This window comes from Ambystoma mexicanum, chromosome 2q (assembly GCF_040938575.1).
Source record: "Ambystoma mexicanum isolate Mex_15411 chromosome 2q, UKY_AmexF1_1, whole genome shotgun sequence".
Classification (NCBI taxonomy): Eukaryota; Metazoa; Chordata; class Amphibia; order Caudata; family Ambystomatidae; genus Ambystoma; species Ambystoma mexicanum.
The window spans coordinates 1296914861-1296932543 of NC_090924.1; the positions used below are offsets into that span (position 1 = coordinate 1296914861).

The window sequence follows — 17683 nt, forward strand, 5'->3', positions numbered from 1 at the left end:
AGTGCCTAGCCCAAACGGTTCCAGAGATACGGACGATTAAATAAAGGTAGTTTTTCGGATTTAAAGTAAACTCAAAATGACAAGTGACAACTTCTAGGAAGCAGTTCTGGTTAGATTAAAATAGTTTGGATTAGATTATTTTAACTAAGAGATCGGTTCTGCACAGTTCTGCTAGGTACTCACAATATATTTTTGAAATAGGCCTCGCCACGGATCTGGTCAGGTTTTGGACTGGACTCCGGTTCTGGTCTCGGCACTTCACAGTGATCTGGGTCAGCTCTCTGGTTCTGCTCACAGCGGTCTGGTCTGACACTGCTCCTGGCCCGGCTCCTGGATCTCTGGGTACAGCGTCTGTGCACAGCTCCTGGATCTTTCTGCACAGCTTTCTCTGGACACAGCGCTGATCTGCACGGCTCCTGGATGCTGCTACTGCTGTTAGGTTTGCTGGATGCTGAGGCCTGCTGAGAAGAGTTCTCAGTTTGTGGGTTTAGGCCCTTGCTTTGAGTTCTGAATCAAGTTCTTTGGAGTTTTAAAGTCTAAGTGTTGGATCTGGTATCTTCTGGATGTTGTGTGGTGCGGCAGAGCGCGTTGCAGCAACTGGATTTCAATGTCCTCTCTAGCTTCCAGTGGCTCTTTTTATGTCTTTTGAAAGTGGGTGTGTGTGCAGCATCACTAGCCAGCCCCTCTCTCAACTGCCCATTGGTCAAGCTTTCCGCACTGCTTTGATTGGGGGAAGGAAATGTGTGTCATGGTGATGCTGTTTTATGGTCTGCAGAAAGGATACTCCCCTGTCAAATTGCACACAAATCTATATTTGACCCAAATACATATTTGCACAGGTACACATTTGTTTAAAATTACATGCACCCATCACATATCACATGAGGTATACTCTGTTCAAACTCTGCTCTTCCTGGGGGCTTGCATTCAAAAATGCCAACTTATTTTCGATTTTAGTGGGTTATGCAACCTTGGTTCTTCATTAAAAGTTATACACATATACACAGGCTGTCCATACCTACTCCAGTAAATTCCCATATCTCTAGCTTAAACACAGAGTATGTGGTGTCAATAAATAGCGGGGTTTTGCCCCAGAACATTACACAAATTGGAGTTTGGGCTTGAATCGATGGTACATTTTTTAAATTAAGGCTCTCAAAGTTATACATTCCTGTCATTTGATTACAAAGTTATCAGTATTTTTGTAAAATATATATTTTGCTTTCAATTCAGTTCTCAGAGTGTTGGAGTCCGCCTCCAAGACTTGGGTGGGTCAGAAACCATGCCTCTGCTGGCAGGCAGGCCTTTGTTGACAGGAAACAGTCAAAATCAACATATTCTATTCAAGTGCAAGAGCCTATTGTGTGGTCTCCGGGAGGCTGAGGTCAGCAGACCAGGGGGTCACTTTGCATTTGGTTATTATGACCATGTGATATCCTGGGCTGTGGTGTGAATCTCTTGAGGTGAGAGGGTTTCCCAGACTTCTGGCCGCTGGGAACAGCAGGGGGCTAATTTTTGATTAAATGCAGCCTTTGAAGTCAGCCGAGTCAAATTCCTTTGTCAGCAACTGCACTCAGTTCTCCTGTCAGAGTTTAGACCGCTAGCACCGCCTTGAGGATTTTGTTGGTACTGCATCCATTTTTGGGATCTTTCTTGGATTAATGCATTCCAAACAGGAATGGTTCTTACATGGTAGTAAATAATCCTTGCTTAACATTGTTTTGATGGGGCTCCTTACAGTAAAATGGTTATGTGGAACCCCACAAAAGGGTTGAATCTTTAAAGTGGTCCAATGAGCCACGATTTCAGCAACTTTTTGACATCAGTAACAGTGGATTTTGTTAACAAAGATCTTTCTTTACACTGGTGGGTGGCAAGTTAGGTAATCATTTTGGAGTGCGCACAAACTGCGTGGTTCTCCTGGATTCTGGCGCACATGTGGGCTTTTTGGTCATCTTGGATTTTCTAAGCCCACAGCACCAAATGTTGCAGCATGATAGCTCAAACGTGGGTCAGGACACCCAACACGTCTGAACAACGGGTCGTACAAACATTGAATTAGGGCGTCCCATGCCATAATATCTTCGCCGGCTACAGGTAGACCAAATTGTACTGCCCCCCCCTCCAAACCGCTGTCTCAGTCTGTGCCCACTTCTTCAGATCATGCCACCAGTCTTCTATGTTAGGGTCACTTGGGGCTTTCCATGCAATAGCAATCCTACGATTGGCTAAGACGTATGCCAAATCTTTCATCTTATGAATGTGCTTTGCGCGTTTGGGACGTGAACATCGACCTAATAAACAAGCTCCAGGGGACAGCACATCGAACACTAGCCCTCCCCTCACATCCCCATTCTGGCCACTACCTCTTGCCGATAAATCTTTATCGTGGGGCACACCCAGAACATATGTAACATCCAAGCCTCTTCGGTATTGCACCTAGGGCAGTGTTGCGCTTTTACGCCAGGGAAACCCGAGTTTCGCAAAGGGGTCATATATGCTCTGTGTGTCACAAACAAATGTATCAGCTGTAATCTAGCATTACGGGAAACTCTTGTGGTATCCAAGAATCTCCTTCCAGTGTGCATCTGAAAAGGGTGCGCCTAGGTCTTCTTCCCATTTGCGTCTTACCACTAGTATCGTGGGGGGGACCTCCCGTTCAAAGTCATATATCCTGGATATGGTATGTCCTGCTGTTATATGGCCATAAGCGAATCGCATCATGTGACAAACTTTGGAAACCAAGAAACCTGAATGTGACCATAGGGAGTCCATTTTGTAAATACCGGCCATTTTGTTTTTCTTTTTGTAAACTGTTTGCAAAATATATCATATGCTTTAGACTCACACACGGTGCAAGGCCACAGCTTGAACTCTGAAATACGAATGTAGGCAGGAATGTAGAGCCATGCAGAAATACATTGTTTTCCCTCTCCCTGAGGCCTTGAAGCTGTGCAGAAGCCGCACCTAATCAGTAGTCCAGGTGCCGGTTTGTCTTGCAAGCGCTGTTGTAAAAGGCAGTTAAACATGAATTATATACAACTAGCGGTGCTTCTTCACGAAGGATGGTATTTCTGCCTCAGAACTGTCTATCCCTTAACTCATGAGCCGCGGCAAACAGATAGCGTTGTATGGAATGTTTCTCTGCTAAGAACAAGATATCCTTCCTGTGCCAGCGCTCCATGTTCCTCATAACAGAAAAATGTCTCTGCAGCCTTTGCTAGAATAACTAATGTTTAGACTAAATGAAGACGTGTCATAAGTGTCAATTACCAAACGCTAGACTGTATGACGTGTATAAGGGCGGGAGGAACCGCATTAACAAATGAGGATGTATTATATATATATATGACTGCTTGAGCACTGCTCACTCTCTCTTGCATCTCACAGTGTCTGGGAACACACGTTGTGAGGCGGTGAGACACGTCGGCCGACTGAGATACTTTGAAAAAAACAGACTTGTTTGGAAATGGAACCTCACGACTGACATGTCATTGGGTAGATGGTTATTGTGCCTTATTTCCATGTATGGCCTAACACTCCCTCTGAGAAGTCGTACAGGATGCAGGATGTCTATGACTGAACGTTTGTCCATTAGTTTGCCGTACGTGGGCCATCTGCCTGGGATTTCCTTTTTTAGGGTGCAATGTAGCAAGTATTGGCCTCGGTGCATGCCCGTAAGGTCGCTGCACTTCAGAAAGACTTTGGTTCAATTTTCCTTCTTGGACTCAGCAACCCAGTGGCGGCACCTTCCAAGTGGGGTCCATCCACGGAGGGAATCGTCGAGTGAAACTGAGAAACTCTGCCACTTCGCCTGCCAAGGCATCAAAGGTATTGTGACGAGGAAGAACATCTTCTAGCCTCAGGAGTCATCCAGGGGTCCCAGATTCATCTTGGATCCTGTTCTCCTGTACCCTCTCAGTTACTTTGGGGTGGTAGAACCTTTTAAAAGAAAGCAGATGTTTATTGAACATTATTGGATTGGGCTGTAAAAGACAAGATAAGTTACTACCCAACTTTGCCCTTACATTTTGCCCAGGTGTGAGGGTGGGGGGGGGGAGGGTGGATCTTCACACAGAATTGCATATCTAGTCAAACGAAAGCATTCTGCCACTGTTCACAACTAACCTGCCTTTCTTTCCTATTCTATGCTGATGCATCTCACTTAAGAATACACATGCCTATTTAAAACTGTCTGCCGTTAGTGCATCTATTACTGAATGTAAGTATTGTGTGGCACCACATAGAGTGTATATATTGTCCATTCTTTGAATAAGTATTCCAATTACAAAGTGTTATTTATATGCATATACTTTTGGGTAGCAAACCTTAATTTATATAAAGAAGCTGTGTTATCAACCTAACACTGTGTGGACATCCCTATGTGGGGGCTTTGGGGATTCACTGTACCAAAGAACCAGTTTGCATCCCCTCCTTAAAGCTTAATCCTGGCTGCTCGTCCATCGTTACCAAATTGAGAGCCTTGCTAGGGTGTTCTGTGCCTTTACCCTACCGAGTACAGATCCCCTCTCCAGTCTTTACAAGAACTCACTCGGAGAGCGGGACGTCTTCCGATGCTTCTTCGCTATGCGCAGACCGACAACCCGCAATCCTGAGAGTTGTGGTCCTCATCCAAGTATATCCTGTGCAGATCAGTGACAGATGTTCTGCGGCTGCAATCCGCACAAGGCTTGCAACTGGAGGCCTTTGACTAATTCGACATGGCGTTTTTAAAATAAGAAGCTCAATGAGGATGTTCCCGATTAGCGAACAACGCAAAAAAAAAAAAAAAGAACTGAGGTCATGGGGCGCTGCAACGCTATATGCACTGACCGTGATGTCATATCCGGAGAGGGCCACATAATGATGGATGGAACTGAGACAGGGCCATGATGCGCCCCTTTGCAGCGGAAAGGTTCCCAGAGAAGAGCTGTGCTGGGATAGGGTTATCATAGATGAGGAATCTATGGCAGTAAAGAATCCATTAGAAAGGTCAGTTCCATGTTCAGATCCCAATCAGGGACAACAAAAGGACGAAGGAGGAAAATAATTAACAAGGCCCTTAAGGAACTGGGCCACCACTCGAATGGTTAAAAAATAAATAAACTTGTTTTGGGGTCCTTTTAAACAAAGACAGGGACACCAGGTATCCCTTTACTGTAGCCAGGGCACTTGTAGCCCTGGATTGGCTAAGGCCAACAAAAACTCCATCACTGTGGAGGTGGGACAAGACATAGGGTCCCACCCGATTCACCTTACACCCAGCATGCAGGCATACAGCAACACAGTGGACGGCCTGTGTGCAGCCAACAACAACTCCAATACCTCCTCTTGCAGGCCCCAGTCCCTGTGCCTTAGCCTATCAAGAAGAACTACGCATCCAGCTTGAGATGGTATGGGTTTGGGTGAATTACCTTGCCTTACGACTGCAACAAGAGGTCCGGCCACTGATGAAGCCGAAGAGATGAGTACATAACCAGTTCCAGGAGGTTCCTCACCCAGTCCGAGGATATCAGGATCAGGCAAGCTCAGAACCGCCTCAACCTCCTGCGAACCCAAGGGATGACCAGTAACAGTGGAAAAACATAGCAGAGGTCGACTATCTGCTCCACCAAGAACGTATCCCCCAATGCCTCACAGTTCGCATTTCAAATTTGTCCTGTGTCACAAACAGATCCACTGTCGGGGTGACCCACTGGGTGAAGATCTCTGCAATGACCTCCGGGCAGCTCCCACTCGTGGAAGACAGAGTTCTGCCTGCTTAGAGCATCTGCCAGCCCATTCTCTGCACCTTCCAGATGAGCCGCATTGACTGCGATACGGTTCTCCACCATCCAGAACCATAGTTGCATGACCTCCCTGCACAGGAGCAATGACCTCACTCCTCCCTGTTAAGTTAGTGCATGGTCACTGAGTTGTCCGTTTAACTAGGCTATGTTCTCCCGGGAGGAAAAGGCACAGACGCGGTAAGCGCCTGTCTGACTTCCCACAACTCCAGCAGATTGATCCAACAGGCTTTCTCCATCTGGGACCAATGACCACCGACTTGAAAGGAGCCGCAATGAGCCCTACAGTGGCTCGTCTTGTAGTACCTGTGTGTACAGCCATGGTGCCCAAAATCCTTAGAAGCCACTGCAAGGATCTCATCCAGAGCCTCACCTGCGGCACTAGTAAAATACAGGATGCAATGAGGCCCAATAGACGCAGGACAGCAGATGCTGGAGACTCTTGGAATTCTGGAAAAGACTGGGCATCTTCGCCACGTTGGTGATTCCTCAGGAGGAAAAGCATTCCCCTTTCCAGGTGTCCAAGACCGCCCCAATTAATTGGAGCCTCTGTGCTGGCAAGACCTGTGATCTCTAAACTCAGGGAGAAGCCCGAGCAAGTGTCCTCCAGGTGCCTCAAAACCTGCTCTGGAGATGGACCCCAGATCAGCCGGTCATCCAAATATGGGAATACAAGGATGCCAGATCTCCTGAGATGGGCTGCTACCACTGACAACAGCTTAGTAAAAACCCTGGGTGAGGAGGTCAAGCCAAAAGGGAGCCCCTTGAACTGGTAATGGGCGTCCCCAATGACTAACCTCAGGAATCGCCTGTCCTTCCTGTGGATGGGTACCTGGAAATAGGCATGTTGAAGTTCCAGCGGTACCAGCCTGTCTCAGAGCTGTATAGGCTGGAGAATAACCCTCAACATGACCATCCTGAACTTGTCCTTCCTCAGGAATTTGTTCAAGGCCCTGAGGTGGGAAGGAGTCCTCCCCCTTTCTTGGGAACCAGTAAGTATGGAGAATACCAGCCCAAGCCTTTCTCCATGGGTGGCACCTCCTCCACCGCTCCCTTCAGCAGAAGGGCTGGCAGTTCCGCCTTAGGTTCCTGTTGTGGGGGGGGGGGTTGCTTTACGGTTGGTAGGCAGTAGCTTAACGCAACAAACTGTAGGAGCCAGGTGTTTGAGGTTATCCTCTTTCATTCCACCAAAAACCTAGAGAATCTCCCTCCAACCACAGATGCATGGGGAGACTTCAAAGAGGTTTCTGAGACACAGGTGCCGTCGACACGTCTCCCTTGACGCTCCTCTGCCTCTCCCCGTCACAGGAACCTACGCTGTCCCTGCTTGGCCTGGGGAAGCTGCGCCCCTTCTAGCGTGGGTAGATAGCCTTGTCCCTTCGAACTGAAAGAAAAATTCTGATTTGCGGGATGCTGAATTGAATGAATTTGAATTTTCAAACACTAGTAATGCTGTTGGCTCTGCTAGCCCCATTGCCGAAGGTGCAGGTCCAACGGGCACAGCTGTTGTTGGCGTTGTCTGCGGCATTGATGCTGAACCTGTACCTGTCAGGGCCTTCTCAAAGAGCATCAGCATTTGTTATGTTATGTTATAGAAATGTAAATAGCGCGGTCACTCAGCGGTATCATAGCGCTTGTCAGGAAGGACTGTGAACCGTAGGCCCAACAGCAGCAGTCATCGAAAACAAGTATGTTTTCAGATCCTTTCTGAAAGCCAGGTGGTTAGGCAGTTTTTTTTTACTGACAGCGGAATCTCATTCCATAACTGTGCCGCGGCCAATGAAAAGGCCCGGCCACCAATTCGGGAACGGCAGAAGGGAGGAACACAAAGCAGGCCTGCACGAAGCGGATCACAGTAAGCGCTTTGGAATGTAGCGGGTACATTTAGTCCAGAGATATTGTGCCCCTTGGTCATGCAGGGCCCAATTGACAATGCAGAGCGCCTTAAACCTAATGCACTGGGCCATTGGAAGCCAGTGCAAAGAGTGCAAAACTGGTGAAATGTGGGCCCCATTAGGTGACCCTGTTGCGACCCGTGCCGCAAGATGTTGGAGCCGTTGGACTATCCCCTTAGGCTAAGCCAGATAAAGGGATTTACAATACTCAAATCGGCTCAACACTGTGGCCGCAACCACCGGCAGACGAAGGGGGGCCGTTAGCATGAGAAGCACCTTTTTCAGTATTTTGAGATGGAAGTGGCCAGTTTAACATCCCACTGAAACTTGGGCATCCATAGAAAGAGAAGCAGACAAAACAACTCCTAAGTTTTTTCATCTTAACCGCAGGAACGGGAAGGGGACCAAGAGAAGAAGGCCAGAAAGAGGACATCCAGAGTGAAGGATCAGAGGGGGGGAACCTACCACCAACACCTCCGCCTTGTCTCCATTCAATTTCACCCAGTTGTGGTTCATCCACTCCCCCAGGGCCGTCAGGCACTGATGAAGGCACGACGACATCGCTGACTACATTTGCTGCTTGAACTCTTCCCATTCCTCTCTGGGCACCACCTTAGCTGGGTAAGGCTAACCCCTCTGTCCGTGCGGCTTCTTATGGGGGGACGAAAAGGAAGAGGTCTTCCCTGTCTTTTCTCAGAAGTAGACCCTTCAGTGTCAGCACTCGGAGATTTGGTGGCCGACCTAGCTGGCGATTGAGAAAGGAGCCCTCCCAGCTCCAGTTTAGCAAAGCTCTCCTTCAGAGCCTTCAGGTTCATTGACCGACAGGCACTGCATTGCTCTACCGAGCAAATATTTTGTAGGTCTGTGATGGACTTTTTCCAGTTACAGTCCCTGCAGAGCTTTAATTCCGAAGGCTTGGGCCTCAACATATTGACGCTGAAGAAATTTGAAATACATTTTCTTGGCCGTTTTCCAAATCAGTGTGCAGAAAAAGGGTACTGAGGTATGGGGGCATAGCTTCGATGTATATGTATCACCATGTCTGGATTCGAGGAGTGGTATGATCGAGGCATACAGAGGTCGAGGAGACGCTACTGAGCCGCATTGCAACTCCTGTTGACATTTTCCAGAGAAACAGAGGGGATGATCTATCAAGATGAGGAATCTGTGTTCGAATGCAATCCATTGAATAAACATCTTCACGCAATGAGGAGAACCATCCAACGGGTCATTGCACGAACTTAAGTGATCAAGCAGTTTAAATGGCCAGCGCCTTTTTGTCCGGTAGCAATACAGATTTGCATATCGCCTTCCTCTTTGCTCTAATGGCTTGGCAGGCTGAGGAACGATGGTCTGGCAGGTTTCCGTGAGTTATGCCCGAGGTTAAGATCAATTGTAAACTTTCCAGCTCCAGGCATCACACACCGTCTTAGCCCAGGTCAAGATGTGTGCAAACCCAGGCAATGACTGTGTGTCTCAGGAGCAGTGAAGGGCCTGAGGCAGGAAGCTCAGAAACTAAATCCAGTTATCACTGGCATAAACTGACTGTATGGAGGTGAGGGGTTAGGAAACCAGTGTTAATCTAAATTAAAGAGAATAAACAGCTAGGGAAGCTATGTGAAACTAAAATAAAATGTGCCATGCTGGTACAAAGTCGATGAGCAGTTGATGGGGGAGGCCATGGGAGGACTAATAGTGGGAAAGACGCCCATGCTCTTATTTGTTTTAAATTTAAAGGGTAAGTTAGTTTTGCATTTCAGAAAGGCATCTGGTTCCTTCCCCATGGGAAAGACTCCCATCAGTATGGAGGAAAGAGGACAGGATATAGGAGTACAATAAATAGTGGATATGGAAGACATAAGAATAATTATGTCATAAGATAGTTTTTTAATCGTAAATATATATTACATCGTTCATAAAAAGTGTCTTAAACTAAAATGTTTTTTTCCACATTTTGCTCTAGCTTTCACCCTTAAGAATCTATTGTTGGGAGGCTTATATATGCAACCCCCATCCCAAACTCCACCCTCTTTATTTTCAGATGTATTTAGATCTATTTGTTTTAAAACTATCAATTCACCATATTTAGTACAACAGCAAACGTAACATACATAGACTAGAAACATGTAATGTTGGATTCATTGTGCAACAGTTTTAACAATGATATATGTTCTCCCTTTATAGATATTCTATAAGAAAATCGCTGTTGGACTAGCTATACCTTCACTGTGAGTTCATAAAGGATCTTCCTTCACTGTAAGTTAATAAAGGATATCTAAAATGATCACATTTTGAAGCCTCCAGGATTATTCTAAATGCCACTCACATTCCTACTTTGTCTACTAAGTGACATATTTGGCACGGTTATCTCCAAGTGGGTATATTATGTTCAAAATATTTCCTCTCTTTTCCCAGAAGTCATTTATTGTCTGTCTTCCAGGCTTTTCTAAGTGTTTGTTGCAATATCTAGTTAACACAGTATATTAAATGTTATTTACTGAATCTTTCTATTTATTGCCAACATTTATTTCTTAAATTCCATTTCTCAATACTAAGTGTTTTTTTTTTTTTTTTGTTTATTGTTTTTAGTTGAGATTAATCAACTTTACAATTTATTTATCAAAACAAAAGCGAAAAGCATGATTATAACAATTAAAATGAATTTAGGCATAAAATGGAAGCCAGTTCACGATAACAAGGTCAAGTGTACCCAATTTGGTCATATTAGCGTAACATTTACTTTACATAAAAACCTTTACGTAAAAGTTCACTTCTTTTTATTTCATTTTCAGCCTCAGGTGATGTTGAATTTTTATCTGAATTCGTTGTTTCATTCCTTGTCTTTGTCTTGAGTTCTCAGCTCTTCTAAAGTATTTAAAAAATGTAAAGCTCCCATTCTTAGCCGAATAGAAAGTCCACCAACTATAATTTTCCATAGGGTAACATGTGACAGGTTTATGTGATCTTTTACCGCTGGTTTTAAGAATTTGATCCTTTTATTACAAAGTTCACTGCAATCTATCAATAGGTGGCGTAAGGTTTCTGTTTGTGATGTAATTTTACAGAACCTGCAACCTTTTTCTGTTAAGATTTTTTTCCTTTTTGCTAGAACCTCTTAGGTTGGCCACAGATTAAATCTTAATCTCAAACTCTTTTCTATGTTGCACAGATGGACTTTTTAATAAATATGATTCAGCCAATGTGTATTTCTTATGTATGAACACCGTTCCATCGAAATCGTTATATCGTAAGCACATGTTTCTGTTTCTACCCCAGTCCCACTGGAATAATTTGGTTTTGACTGCATTTGGGTTTTCAATTAGTAGCTTCAGTGTAACATCGGCGTAAACCATTGCATTTATGACCTTGCGCCAACCTTGCGCAAAGGTGTCATCTGAGCAGAGTATGTGCTGTGCTAAATCTCCTATGAGCATGTTTGAGTTGATTGCTAAAATGCACTTCCTGCTTAAAGATATTAAGTACCACAAATAACGAGCGCAAATAGAAATCAAGCCCAATTCATTTCTGATTAGTGCTATTGGAGTGCAATTTGGTAAATTTAAAACACTTTTCCAAATTTGAATTTGGACCATAAAGTTTCATGTAGGATTGGTTAAGTTTCAGCTCCATACAACAACATCGGTGTTACCTTTTGTTTGAAATATGTCAGGATTGGTGAGATGGAAAACTTCCCGTATTTTGCTTGGATTATTTTAGCCTGCGAGGTCAGCATATCAAGTTTATTGAACCATTTTGATATTTGTGCTTCATGGGTAGCTCCTGTGATTATCATCCCCATGTACGTATATTGTTGCACTTTTTCCAGTTTTTGTTTCTGTATTGTCCATATGTAATTTCTGTTTTTTTGTAATGATGGTTTATATACCATAACCTTGTTTTTTTCCAGATTAACCACTAATAAGTTTTCTGTTACATATATAGATAATATATCCAACAGTTTTTGTAATCCAACAGGTGTTTTTGACAGGAGTATCAGATCATCGGCGTATAGCAAGGCCGGAATGTTCTTGTTGGCTATTTTTAGTGCATCTGCAAAAATAGCAGTAAAAATCCTACGTAAATCTGATATAAAAAAAGCTGAATAAAGCAGAAGCAAGAATACATCCCTGGTGAAGTCCTCTATATGTTTGAATAGCAGGGGTCAGAAGACCCTCTTGATTTAGCCTTATTTGGATACTTGTGTCCGAGTATAGAGCTTTTATTAGAGTAATTATATACAACGGGCAATTTTCTTGAATTAGCTTTTGAAGCAGCATTTCTCGTGAGACAGTCATAAGCAGCGCGGAAATTTACAAATGTCATGTACAGTGGTTGTCTTGTTTGTTTATGATGTTGAATTATTGAGGTTAAAGTTAGTAGATTAATTGAGGTGCCAAGGCCTGCTATAAAGCTTGTCTGGCATGGGTCTCGTTTGTCGTCGTTTATTGCCCATTTGTTAAAATCCCTCAAAATAAACCTAGTAAAGATTTTCCCTGGTTCATCTAAAAGGGCAATCGGCACATCCAATTGCCCTTTTTGAAAATAGGTACTATTATCGACTTCCGCCATGATGCCGGGACTATACCTGTGGTTATGATTAAGGAAAAAATGTTGAAGAGAATTTTTGTCCACTGCTCAGGATGTTCTTTGAGCATATAATGACTGAGCCCATCGGGGCCTGGTGCTCGTGATCTACTAGATTTCTTTATGAAGCTTAGAATGTCTTCTTCTGAGATAAGTAATTCTTGAAAGTTGTCTTGATTTTTAAACTTTCTGGGTTTGTCATTCCTGTGCCAGCGTATAGATCTTGATAATGCCTAACCCAATCCAATTTTAGTACACCATTTATTTGTACTGACAGTTGGGTAGATTGACTTGCGCTATTTAACAATGTCCACATTTCAGAGATGTTTTTGGATTCCAATGCAATTAACATTTCTTCTCCTTGGTTTTGGTAGAGCCATGCTTTGTGTGTTCTTAACCAGTTCTTATACTTGTTTTTTTAAGGTTTTTATGACTCCACCTCTCACTTCCATTGGTAAGGTCTTTGCCATTTTTATTTCCTTTCTCAACTTGTTTTTACGCTGTTGGATTTTTTCATCAAACTTAGATTTGGAAGCATAGGAATTTTGATTACCCCTACTTGGAATTACTTTGTATACTTGTAAACACGAGGTATAAGATTATTTTACAACTTAATTTGTCTTAATTCCTAGTGCGATGTCATGATTTAATTTTTCTAAATTAAGTGGGTTCCACCTAAAACGAGTTCTTGAGTTGTTAATCATTAACACTGGAATATAACCTTTATTTTTAGTCATTTCATTCATTTGTGTGTTCTTCCAGGTAGCAGAAAGCATTTCATGGTCACTATGTTTTTGGTGCAACACTTCAAAATTAATTATTTGACTGAAAGTTTTGATGTCAACGTACATATAGTCAATTATTGACTTACACGTGCCTCTTGCCCACGTGTTTTTGGGTGGTATATCATTTTTTTGTGACCCATTTAGCATGATAAAGTTGCGGGTTTTCATCAAGCTTTTCCATCCAAGACACACTGCGTTTTTCTCATGAGTCATGGTGGGTAGGCAATGAAGATTTAAATCACCCACAATCAGAGTATTTGTTACTTCTTTCATCATTAAAACAGTGTTAAGACAGTGTTAAGTAAGTCTTCTATGTCTTTGAAACATTTTGAGTCCGTGATTCCCACCGGATTTCTATATATGTTGAGTGCTGCGATTATGCCATGTTTATAAATGATTTTAACCAGTTGTAGGTAAGGGTTAGGTGTACTCCAAGGTTCCAATGTGAGGCCTCTTCCATTTTTTAACGCCACTAACATACCCGAAGCTGGTCTACCATTTGTTTTAATTGCAGGTGATGAAATTACCTCAGCCATTCCATAATGGTGTTGTAAGCAACCAAGTTTCCTGTTGCATCACTATTGTATGTGGTAAAAGGCTTGAGCAGTCATTAAGTAAGTGTACGTAACCACATGCATTCCAGCTAACTATAGATAGGTGTCTTGCATCGCCCTCCTCCGATAGTTATGAGTTTCTTTGTGATTGAGGTGCAAATCTAGATGTTTGATATATTTCATTCATTTGGATTTGTGGTTGGTGTCGCTTATCCAATTTGTACACGTTCAACTCTTTAGCTGTGTTTTTAGTTGTGTTTATATCCCACTCAATTTCATCATCATAGTTAACCGGATCAATAGCAAGCAAGAATCCTAATGCAAACAATTCAAGTCGAGATTGCCAGACCACATTTCGAACTACATTTGAGGTGATCCACAATCTGACCACCGCCAGGTTATCATCATTTAAAAATTCTACTTGTGCTATATCACCGGACGTGATATCACTCAAGCTCGGTAGGTCACCAAAAATGCCCATAATACTCGTTAGGCACATATCATATTGTGGAAATGGTTCTGCCCGGCATTTAAGTATGAATCTGTGATGTATATTTGGATTAAGCTTGTGTTTGGAATCTCTTAAAGGTTTTGATTTTGGTTCTACAAGCCTTCTTTCGTTACTTGTTTTGGCCGAGTCTATAGCTGTTCCCACTTTTCCTCCTTGTGTTTCAATTTTTTTTTTGATCATCATTTGGTTCCACTTCTTTATTCAGTCCCTGGTAATTCAAATGAAAATACTCGTCCATTGCTTTATGGATTATGGTGTGGAAGTTTTTTTCCGTACTGTTATCTGTTGCAGTTTGAGCTTTACTATAGGGTATTGGCTCACTGAAGTTAGTTTCTGAGATCTTGATAGTGATTTTTTGTGCTTCATGCGTTAGCGGTATTTTTGTACCACACTCCAGTTGTTTTTCTACTGATAACAAGGTTTTTTCATGTCTAGAATTAGGGATTTCAAGTTCTGTTATCGTGGGCTCTTTTGGATTAGAAAATCCCTCCTTAAATTTCATGTAATCATCAAAAGATCTTTTTATCTCTTTTTATCTCTGCTCTTATATCTTTTAAAATATCATCTGAGTAAAGAGTTTTGTTATCTGTCTTTTTTAGATTTTCTTTAAGGAGTGCTTGTACAGGAGATTTGTATCAGTTTTCGGTATTACTTCTTTTATTGTCTGTTCCATACTCACTGAAGATGTTTTCGTTTTGTCTGGTTTCTCGAGCAAAGAAATTATGTCATTTAGAGGTGCATAGTCCTTATTACTGTCTGCTTTTTTTATTGTGGCTTCTTGTCTTAACTTTGTTAGATGATTATGCCGCAGTGAAGCTCGACTGTCAGTTCTGGCTGCAAGTTTAAAACTTTTCAGCGGTTAAATAAAGTTTTTTGTGTTTGTTTTTTTTTTCTGATTCTTAGTTCTATTTTGCATCTTTGTCTTAAGATTTGCTTTTTCCAAATTTGGGTTCTTCTTATTCTCGTTTGTTTGTCTTTCGAATATGTTATATGTTGGTCCTGTTTTAAGTGAAACACTTGATTGAGCTAGCGATTTATCACTTAGTTCTTGTACGTTTTCTTTTTGGTTTTCTAATGTAACTGGACGAATGATATCTTTAAAGAAAGGGAGAGGCTTAGTGGATAAAGTAGGGGTTAGATTTGCTGGCATGTCTATGTCTACTGGTATTTTGTCGATGGTTTGTATTTCAATAGATCTATTCATATTCAAAAACATCTTTTCTGCCTTCTGTTTTGTCTCCCAATCTTTCATCCATCTTCTGATGGCATCAATCTTTTTTTCCTGTTTCTCTATTTTTGCTTCTAGTGTATTAAATAATTTGGACATAGTCATTATTGTTGTATTCATAGCCTGCAAAGTAATATCTAATAAGGCAACCCTTTTTTCAGCAACTTCTCGAGGTGTAGAAGTAGTGGAAGAGCTACAAGGAGCAACGGTCTTTCGAGGAGTTGGTCGTGCAAAAGATCTAGATTGTTGCATTGATTCACTACTTAAGTGGTCAAACAGGCTCGGAGACTGGTAAAGGCTGATTTCAGCTTCCGCCATAGTTATTTTATTTACGGGTGTAATTATTATACTTTTGTTTTGGGATTCTGATATATTTATAGCTGAAATCTCATTACTTTGTAAGTCTGCCTCCACCTTGTCTAGTTCCAATGCTTCATTTCTCATATTTTCTGGGTCAGTCATCTGTTTGTGTAGATCTATCACTTCTTTGACGATTTCAGGCAGTTTTGTTACATCATTTTGTTTAGCTGCATTCACCGTCATATCTGTAATTTCTGACATAATTTGTGTGTCGGATATTGTAATGTTCGCTACAGGCAATAAATTCGTATCATCACGCAGGTCAGCAGACATACCATTACTAAAATTAGGGCTGTTGGAAGTTAAGTCATATGTACGTAAGGTACAGAACTCACGGATGTCTCCCAGAGCCATAAGTTTGTCCGAGATCACAATTAGGCATCCACGAATTTTCCTCTTCATCGCAATTGTTGGAGGGCTTTGCTGGGGATGGTTGTAGCGTAACTGAGGCTCGTGTTATCATAACATTCAGAGGCATTCCAGTTTTCAAGGTAAAAGGTTTGCTTTTTCCCGTCATCTTGCCACTTGTATCACTTATACTTGTCATCAAAGAAATCTTTGAACAGCACCCAGTCACTGGGTAAGGAACGCCCGACAGCTTAAGGAGCTGCCAGAGTCCGACTCTACCCCCTTACCCCAATGACGTGTAGAAATTTAGGGCGAACGTTAGTGCAGGGAAACTTACAATCTGTAATACTCACAGAACAGGCACAGGTCACAGCCAAACAGCTTAACAGCGGTTCTCTCCAGCCCTTCTGCCACCAGGACTTACACCGCGAGGGTGGTTGTGCCGGCAGTTAATACTCGCCTGTTGACACGTGATCTGTCACGTGTGCGAGATAGGCCCCGCCTCCTTCAGGAAGCAGGGGGCAGCAAGAGCTCCTGCTCGCAATGCTGCTTTCCTCAAAAAATGAAGAAATCACTTTAAAAAAACGTCCGTTTCACAGAACGCACCTTCTACTTTCACAGATGCTCGCCACTCGGGCGGTTGTGCCGGCAGTTAATACTCGCCTGTTGACACGTGATCTGTCACGTGTGCGAGATAGGCCCCGCCTCCTCCAGGAAGCAGGGGGCAGCAAGAGCTCCTGCTCGCAATGCTGCTTTCCTCGAAAAATGAAGGAATCACTTTAAAAAAACGTCCGTTTCACAGAACGCACCTTCTACTTTCACAGATGCTAAGTGTTTTATGATGTGTGTCACAAATCCACCACTGAATAGTATATTCTTGAGCAGATTAGTTGTATAACTTACATAATTAGTAAATTATTTATTCCATCTTCAGACATGTGCACTAATAAACTTGTCATTTGTATATCTCTAGTAATTACTGTTTCACTGATTCAGGATACATTCCCATGCCCATTGTTATCTCAACATGTCATAATGAACTAAAACAAATGTTTAAGCCTGTTGAATAGACATTAAAAATACACAAAGTGGTCTTACCTCTGAGTCCAGAAGAACCCATATAGGATTTCTCCTGATGGTACAACTCTTTTTGCTGGTAGGTGAGAGGCAAGTTCTGTCCATTCGAATAATAAGTAGTGCAGTACCGTATCACCTGTTCAAAAGCACCCTTAATAAAGCAAGTTTCTTGTATATTCTAGGGGAGGAAAAAATAGATGGTTGGATAAGAGCATCTGTTTTGTCACTCAGAGAAAGATACTGCCTTTACACTTTTCCAAATACTAGCATTTCTAACATTTCAGGAAAGAAATGTTACATTATAACTGTGCTCTAATAACATCATACGAGTCCCTCTTCAGACAACGCAAATCAGTGCAAAAAACATAAAAAACTTTGTGTACTAAACTTCAAGATATTTAAATGCCCTACCAGTTAGTTAATCCAAAATGCAGCCTTAAAACTGAGTGTTTAGGTATGGCCTGTAGAACAAACGACATACCTTTAGTAATGTTGTTTCTGATGGATCGGTCCTTCCATCCACAGATTCCTCATCTTAGGTATATCCCTCAGTGC

General features: G+C 42.5%; 1 protein-coding gene across 6 annotated transcripts in view; it reads right to left on the minus strand.

Annotated features, from left to right (window-relative positions):
- Nucleotides 1-17683, minus strand: part of ATP2C1 (ATPase secretory pathway Ca2+ transporting 1) — a 1883161-nt gene that overhangs the window by 641595 nt on the left and 1223883 nt on the right. For all 6 annotated transcript variants that reach the window (XM_069648728.1, XM_069648731.1, XM_069648729.1 and 3 more), the window contains one exon: nt 17150-17306. In XM_069648728.1, coding sequence (XP_069504829.1) covers nt 17150-17306 — 157 coding nt within the window. The remainder of the gene's footprint in view (nt 1-17149; nt 17307-17683) is intronic.